Genomic DNA, 8,848 nt, shown 5'->3' with positions numbered 1-8,848 from the left:
TCATTTAATGTGGGATAATAAACGGGAACAAGGGTTAGAATATAGACATGTGCTTACGGATCTATCTCAACACAGGGCCAATGGTAAAGGGGCCCAAATGAGAGATGGTCTATCAAAGAGCAAGGTTAACTAATGGAGCTTAAAAGACCTTAGGGTTAGCTTCATTAAAGACCTCCAATGGTTAGTGTTAAAAGTCCTTTGACCTTAAGCAAGCTAGGGATGAGCTTGAGGTGGGAACCCGACCTAAACTTGCTTTTGACCTTAAGCAAGCTAGGGCTGTGCTTGAGGTGGGAACCCGACCTAAACTTGTCTTTGACCTTAAGCAAGCTAGGACTGTGCTTGAGGTGGGACCCGACCTAAACTTGCCTTTGACCTTAGGCAAGCTAGGACTGAGCTTGAGGGCGAGCAGTAACTTCTATCGTGCTGTGCCCGATTTGGCAGGGAGCCATTCTCATCAAGGTTACAAATGTGGATGTCTCCGAGGGGGCTAGGTCAAGGTGTACAGAGCTGCCTATGAGCCAGTAATACGGCAAGGGAGAGAGACAGAGGCCAATAGTCAGGGCGTTAAGCCGGCCTCGTTAAGCGAGAGAAGTTATTTCCCATGTTTTTTACAATTATTAGGTTTTCTCCTTAGTGCATCCTCTATAAGGATAGCCTCTCACAGTGGGAGTATCTAAGGGTAGCCAAGAGGGAAACATGCCAATACTTCCTTGCTGAAACTGCACTTGACTATGTTATTGCCAACCAAGACTTCAAGTCTATTAACTGTAACAACTTGATGGTTGATTATGAATTGTCGAGGTCTAACGCTGAGGATATCAGAGCTAGGATATCAAAGCTCTTGGACTCAGTTTATGTCATCACCAAAGCTTACCCTCAAGCTTTGACACTCAAAGGCACAACCCACTACATCTACACCCTGTACAATATTAAAGGGGAGTTGACTGAGCTACTCAAAAGGAAGCTTAATCAGAGGGGGGAATCAACTGGGACAGAAAATAGTGGCAATACAGGTTCAACTGCTTATGGGCTTTTCCACAAGCCATCAAAGTCAGATTTTTACTTTGGCTTATACTCCATAAGGCTCTTTGGGTTGGGTCTAAGGCTAAAAGAATACTGAAGGTTCCACGTCTTTGTCCAAGATGTAAGAAACATGAAGAAAATGTGGAACGCCTCTTTTTTTATCGCTCCTGCAATCACAAGAGTCTACATGTCATTCAGTCTAGGGTCCAATCCCGGTTACACACATCTCTAACTGCCAAGAATTTACTGATTGGTACTATAAGTTGCCTTGATGTAGCTTTATGGAACTTATGGAGAGCCTCATACATTTGGCACATTCTACTATCTAGGAATGAAGCATCCTTTCAGTGTAAGGGTACATAACCTAGTTATTCTCTGGAGGTTGATATCCAAAGGATCAACAAGGAAGCTATGCTTTGTATGTAAGATGCATCTCCCTCTTCCTTGTTTATGGTATTCAAAGAAGTTAGATGGCAACAGTGGGCTACAACTCTTCTACAGCTTTATTCCCCACCTCATGATCATTCCAATTGTGGAATTTTGTTTTCCCCCCTGCCGCCTTCTTGTTTCCTTTTTCCCTTATCCTTCTCCTTTCCTTGGGCCGCCCAACCCCTAATGTTGGGCCTTGTGTACTTCTTTTTGTATTTCTCTCTTTTTAATTTAATACTCTTTCTATGAAAAAAGACTTCCGGTCTATTTGATGAGTCCTTGCCTAGCGCATATGGTTTCACTCGCTCATAGCGCATGTTGGAGTGAGGTGCCTTTTGAGTGATGGCATTTTGATGTGTGTGAAAGAGAGAGAGAGAGAGAGAGAGAGCGCTCCAAAACCAAGTAGTTTCTTTTGATCCATTGTTAATTGTTAAGGGCCTTAAGGTTTTATAGTATTTATACATTGAACACGGGACAATGCCCTAAGAGAGGATGCTACGCGAGGACCTTACACTTGATGATGTCGTCGTACAAGAAGAAGCCGGGCATGACCATGAGGCTCACAAGGCGATGGTGGTGGTGGAGGGTGGTGGCAGGACGGTGCAGGTGGTGAGTAGGCAGCAGCTCCATGAAGCGGGCGTCGAAGGGCGAATGAGCCGCCACGCGAAAGATGGCAGGTGGGCAGGCCGGATAGGCGAAGGCCAGCTGATGAAGCAGCCACACGGCCCGAGCGGCGGCCAGGAAGCTGCGTGCCAGCTCATCGGGCCACAGCCGGCCAGGACAACCCACGGCCCTGCCCAGAGCACGCATCTTCCGCGAGCAGAACCGATCGAAGGCAGCGTTGTACAGGGCTGAAGACTGAGTCAGTAGCTGAGTGGGCGTCAGCTTGGCGAGCTTGAGGAAGGAGTGGTAAAACGCCAGGGCCCGCTGGGCCGGGTCCAAAATGTGGTGGGCCCCGTTCTTATCGAAGCCCACATTTTCAAAGTGCTCGTAGAAGGCTAGGCTGATGAGCGCCTCGATGCAGTAGCCCACATCTCTGCTTCTGCTGCTGCTGCTTTCCCCCCTCTCCCTCTTCTCTGCCTTCCTCGCTTCCCTGCACATCATCAATATCGGCCGCCATTGCTCTGCGGCTTCACCTTCCTGCCCCTCCATCTCCACCAGCAAGCCCGTCCCCATGTTCTCTTGAACGTGTTGCAACAGCACCCTGCTCACCTGCTTTACCCCCACCCTTGCCTCCGCGACGGCACTCAAAAACTCCTCCTTCTTCGGCTGCGTCATACTCCTAGCTCTGCTGCTCGAGCTTCTCCCCTCGCCGTAGCGGGAGCTCTGCATATTCATCAACCCTGCTCTTACCTTACTCGCGGCTGCCTTCCTCTCCTCTCGATTGTCATGGCTATCCGACTCGCAAAAATCATCCTCCGCGTCTGTGAGTGCCCCTTCATAGCCGCGATCTGCGGCGCCAGCCTCATCACCATCTTCGGCAACCGGAGGCTTCATCCAGAGATCAACAGCGTCATCGAATATTCCAGAAACTGGAATAGCTGCATTACGATCGACAGACAGTTGCATCTGCTGCACAGATTGAACATTCAGGAGCTGAGTCTTTAGGCTTTCACAGTGGCGCTCTACATCTACAAGCTTTTTGGCCATGGAGTCCATGGAAAGCCTGAGCTCCAAAACCTCTGCCATTGCAGCATCTCGCTTTGTGTTTGCTTGCAGGACTTTAAGTTCCATGAGGTCCATAGCCATAGCCACCTCCAGCTCCTTCTCGGTTTCTGAAGTTGCCAAGCCAGAGAAGACATGGGATATGGGAGCCGGGGTGGGAGCTGTAGTGGATGCCACACTATGCTGCTCTTTAGACACAGAGAATGTGCCGCTAGTCACAGGAGTGTGATTCTTGCTTGCTGAAGCTGGTTCAGAGGGTGGATATGCAGGATTGTTGTGGTCGGCATTGTTTTGCTTCTTCTTGCTTCTGAAGAACCAGCCTTTAATGGAAGGCTTCTTCAGCTGATCTGGCCTATCTTTAGTCACTACTTCTGCTACATTTGTAGCCGAATTGTTGGCACCTGCCCCACTGGAATCTGTAAGAGGAAACAAGACTGCGGGAACTTCGCCTGTGGGCCTACATTTGTCGAACGAAATACTGCTTGCCTGTTGAAGATGCCTATTTTGCAATGTATGAGTCAATCTCTGACGCATTTGTGGGATGCTGGCAATGGCAGGCTCACGAGGTTTCTGATAATGATGATGATGGGCAGTGCTGCTCTGATTTTCATCTACATTCCAATTAGCGGAGGACTCAAACTTGTCTGTGTGCTTTATACAAGTAGGTAGGACAATGTCTTCTTGGATTATCTTCTTCTGCTTGGGCATTGGCATCCTTGCTATAGTAGGGTACATATCACTATTTGAAACACCTTCCTTGGCAGCTAGCTCATTGAAAGCCCTCATCCTGGTGGGCTCTTCGCTCAGAAACTCAATCAATGCTCTCTGCCTGCTGGTGAAATCTTGCAATGGAGTTTCATTGGCATCAACATAGTTGGCAGCCTTGTTGCCTTTCAAAGGCTTGCCTTGCAAATTATCATTGTATGTTTTGAATGATGGGGAGTAATCAGACCAATCCTCAAGATGGTGAGAGGGCTTCTTTTTTATGTGCATTGACTGAGAATCAAAAAGGGGGTTTTGCATACTTGATTTGAAGAGGTGGTGCTGAGATCCCTTGGGTAGATTGAGGCTCATGTGATGCAGATGATGATCATCTTTTTCTCGTACGTGCATCAGCAAGGCTGCCGATCTTGGAGGTAGATTGAGGCTCTCATGCAAACAATGTATAATGTTCTCGCGCGCATAGTGATCATCAAATTGCGAACCTGAAAAGCTCCTCTTATTCTCATGATCAAAAATATAATGCAGGCGCTCCTCTCGCAGCATGGCTGCCTCGAACGTATCCACAGAGCTGCGGCGATTCAAGGAATTCATGTCATCGCCGGAAGTGGTCAGCATGTCTTCATTAGACTGCACAAAAAGCAAACCCCTTTTTGTATGAGAAGGAAGCACAAGAGAGCAGACAGGTAGGAGATGATGTTTAAAAACAAGGAGACAATCCAATGGGGGAGATTTTCTCAAGCATTCGTGAAATAGTGTTAATGCAGAATATGCATGCGAGAAATGGTCTATATAGCTACAGTTCTTTTGGGACAGAGTCTGTGATGTGCTTCTGTGGCTTTTTAGTCTGTTTGGCTGGCATATTTATGCCAAAAAGGTTAGCATAGCAGATGGTGTGCAATGTCGAGGGATGCATGTTTGGACTCAATGATAATGTGCACCTTCACCTGATAGGCAAGGTCAACTACGCTGGCCGCTTTTCTACTTCCAAGGGAGCCTTCAAGGGATTGACAGTTATACCGATGCAGCTCAACGGGTATTTTTAGTCCTGTGTCAGACCGCCAGCATATCTATGCAAAGAATGTGGCTCCTCAGCTTCAAAAGAGGATCACCCCTAGAGGCCCGGAGTGAGTACTCCCTCTGATGCATTCATTCTCTCTCAAAAAGCCCTTTCAAGAAAAGACCCCCTGCAATATGTAGGCATGATAATGGTGTTTGTCTAACCTATTGTCCTATTCATTCTGGATGGTGTGATCCTCAGTAGGTACACTGCCTGCATACTTCGAAGCTTTCAAGCAGCATACGAAGGCCACTACTGATTTGTAATGAGTGCAAAAATAATGGTGTTTGTCTAACCTATTGTCCTATTCATTCTGGATGGTGTGATCCTCAGTAGGTACACTGCCTGCATACTTCAAAGCTTTCAAGCAGCATACGAGGGCCACTACTGATTTGTAATGAGTGCAAAAATACTTACACATGCTTGCCACATCAGCAATCATGACAATGTAGTAAAGAGATGGCATTTCTGTGACTTACATGAGGAATGAAAACAGGGTATTCATGAAGAGGACGGATGAAGCAATCGGCGGTGGACGATGCCGAGCTTGCACTAGAGAGACCACCATGCACATCTTCCTTCATCTCTTTAAAACCACTCATGTGATTGTGGATCTTGCTTTCCTTCTTATTGGCCCTACCTTTTTGATGCACCAAATGATTGTTCACGGGCATTGGACGCCGCGACAGCAGTACATCAGCCCCAAGACTGTTGTGGCTGTTTATTACTGCTGAATGCAGTGCACGCAACTCAGCAGCTTGTGCTTGTGCCGCTCGCAGCGCCGACTCAGCGATTCTCCCTCCCCTTTTGCTAGGATGCTCGGTACTTGCAACCTCGTGATGGGATGTGGGGTCACTATTTGTATCATGCTGTAGATATCTATCATTTTTATTGAAATCGAAATGCTGATTATCATTTGCAGGAGAATTGTATTTTGTGCGCAAAGGCAACCTGCTACTAGAACCCTTCATCTGCGCATCATGGTGAGATATTGTAATCTCAGAGTCGTTTGCATGCTGCTGTATGTGCTTCTCGTGGTCATGGACATGTCCATTGTTACCAGATATGTCATTATGATGATCATCTTCAGCGAGACCATATTTGGCTTGCAGAGAAAGCGCATTTGACGACCTGTTAACTCGCTGACGTTGAGCTATTGCAGATGATCCTTTCTGGTCTTGAGGATCATCTTGAAGAGGATTGGCCGAGGCTAGTGGTGGATTGACATCTGTTGAGGCAGAATGCGGGGGTTGATTGCGGTCCAGAAGATGCATCACCAGCCGTCGTCGCCTTGGTAATTCAGCAGATTTTGCAGGGGAGGGTGACATGAACAAGCGACACTGGCCTTGTAGGGATGGCACACAAAAACCTCATTCACAAATGGCTCATCAATGCAGAGCTGATGGGCTATGGCGTTGCTTCATAGGATGAAGTATGGTGATTGCTCAATGAGTGCCTCTCTCTCTCTCTCTCTCTCTCACTCACAGACACACAAAAGGAAAGGTGCAATGCAAAGGCTGCTGATGAGGGGGAGAGCAGAGAATAAACTTTTAGAGGAAGCGTGCAGGGGCTGAAAAGCCCAACAAAGCTTTGAAAAGGATGAAGGGCAGTGGGCGCATATTTTATATGGTTGTGAAACACGCCAAGTTGAAGGGATGTTTGCAGAGATCAAGTCTACAAAAGCAAAAGAAATAACAGGTGGGATAAGCCTGCGTCTCCTCAGTCTCTCTTCCCTACCCAACCCAACCCAACCTCACCAACAAAAGAGAAAGCTAGCAAGAGAGTAGGTCAAGGCTTCAAGCCTTCAAGGCAGATGATAACTCTCTTTCCCTGTCTGTGCGTGAGTGTGTGTGTGTGTGTGTGAGAGAGAGAGAGAGAGAGAGAGAGAGATGAAATGAGAGAGAGGTGAGCCACTGTAAAGTTCACAGCATATCCGGAAAGGTGGTCTTGCTGTCTGTTGTTGTTATTACTGGCAATGTGATCCTGCCCAATGCCCATCACAGGAGCTATAATAAGACAGAAAGGGAGCCGTGCCAACATTGCGGAATGAGAGATTGCACAATTTCATCAAACCTTGTTGTTTGCGACTTTCTTGTGTGTTGACAACTCGACAGGTTGTGCCTCTCTCTCTCTCTCTCTCTCTCTCTCTCTCTCTCGCGCGCGCGCGCACACACATTGGCCCACGCCTTTCTGTGTGGGCTCTTATGATACAGCTCTCTCTCGCTCTTCCTCTCACACACACCTAATCCACCCTTTTCCCAGATTTAGGCTGTAAACTTCACTAATCGCGTAAATTGTAGTTGGTCGCAAGCTTGCAGCCCATTTGCGGCTTGTATTGCGTCCAGTTGCCACCTGCTGATGTGTGTGTGTGAGAGAGAGAGAGAGAGAGAGGGGAGTCCCCTGTTCAAGGCCTCTTGCACGTTCTGCGCGACGTGTGCCAGCCAGTGTGCTTCACAATCTCGATTTATTCCCGCCTTGGAATCCCATTATCTCCAGTGCCAACACATTTTTATTTGTCCATAACCCCACCCTTTCCATGCAGCGGGTTAATGCACCTTTGTACCAAGAAATACTTTGATTTTGTTCAGGTAAATACGATTGGCATGGTCTGGGGAGCTATGAAACTCACACTTACCATTTCCTAATTGGCTCCAAAAAAAAATATCTCCTTGGTTTACATAGTGCACGGAAACTCTAAAGAGAAGAAACCCTACAGTAAAGGTAAAGAAGAAGAATAAAACGACAAAGAAAGCCATAAAGCAAAGGTAAAGAAGAAGAGAAAAATCTTTTGACTTTTCTTTTCCACGAGGCTTTTCATTTTTTAAACTAACCATTCACTTATGCATTTATGCATTTGAGATGTTTTAGACTGAATTTTATTTTTAGAGATGGATGCCAATAAGGTTTTCTAATGGTTTCAAAGAAAATATATCCACCACCTACATATTGGAAAGACACCCTAGAGAGAAGGAAACTTAGAAAGAGAAAGTAAACGAGAAGAGAGATACAAATATACCAATGTGCACTCCGTCACGTCTTTTCATATGAACTCAAAAATATCTTTTTGACTTGTAATCTTCATGCCTCTTTTGATTTCTTAAACTCACCCTTTACTTATGCACCTAAAATGATTTGAAAAGTTTTTTATTGGACCACATAAGTAGCCTTTAGTAAAGGGTTGGATTTCGAGTGCATCTCTCGACCATTGGATAAAGCTTGCAAATTAGTGCCACATGGCAAGTTAATGATAACAAACTTTCTTTTTTACTATTTTTCAATAGATTTTTGCTCTGTAAAAAAATTTCTTGTTGGAAAAAAAAAGTGAGCATTAAGAATGAAAGTGACGGAAAAGAATCGTTATCTTTTTTCCACATTGTCATGTCACTTTGGCCTTTTAAATCAGTAAATTCAAAAGAGTTGATATTTCAAAACAATAAAATTTATACTATATATTAAAGAGATTGGTTTTTCAGTGTCACGTGTCAAAGTTTGCTGCATCCGGTGAGTTCCGGTTTATATGAGTGAGGAGGAGACGGGGAGAGAGAGAGGCCGCCGAAGGCGATCGGCCGTACTAGTGAAAAGTAAGAAGCAAGTGTTTTAAGTGAAATAATATAATAAAGCATTCAATGCTTCATAAATTCACATGTTTTAGAAATTACTATGACCCTTCACTTTGTTTAAATTATATTGTATCCTTTACAAGGTTTTTCCTATATTTCTTACAATGCTTTCAAGTGTTTTTTAATTATTATTTTTATATTTTAAAATTTTATTGCAATTTAAATAGTTTATTGTTACACTTGTTTTAAAAAACATAATAGTTTATTGTGATAGCAAATGCTTAAAAATGCTAGTGTCACTTCTCCATTTTCTCTCTTATAAAGAAGCCTCGTATTATTAAATTCCTCTCAATAGCGTTATGTAGGCCATAGTGAACTTTCACCTTGTCTT

General features: G+C 45.2%; 1 protein-coding gene across 1 annotated transcript; it reads right to left on the bottom strand.

Annotated features, from left to right (window-relative positions):
- Positions 1–1,847: 1,847 nt before the first annotated feature.
- On the bottom strand, positions 1,848–7,004 carry LOC147448352 (uncharacterized). The gene is made up of 2 exons (XM_086520993.1): positions 5,377–7,004; positions 1,848–4,467 (listed from the first exon to the last, which is right to left on the bottom strand). The coding sequence occupies exons 1-2, from the start codon at positions 6,223–6,225 to the stop codon at positions 1,948–1,950; spliced, it is 3,369 nt and encodes a 1,122-aa protein (XP_086377119.1). The 5' UTR covers positions 6,226–7,004; the 3' UTR covers positions 1,848–1,947.
- Between the last annotated feature and the right edge of the window lie 1,844 nt (positions 7,005–8,848).

The sequence above is a fragment of the Adiantum capillus-veneris genome, chromosome 10, assembly GCF_014529385.1.
Source record: "Adiantum capillus-veneris isolate H3 chromosome 10, ASM1452938v2, whole genome shotgun sequence".
NCBI classification, from domain to species: Eukaryota; Viridiplantae; Streptophyta; class Polypodiopsida; order Polypodiales; family Pteridaceae; genus Adiantum; species Adiantum capillus-veneris.
The sequence above is the reverse complement of the archived record's forward strand: the minus strand, read 5'-3'. Positions and strand labels throughout refer to the sequence as shown.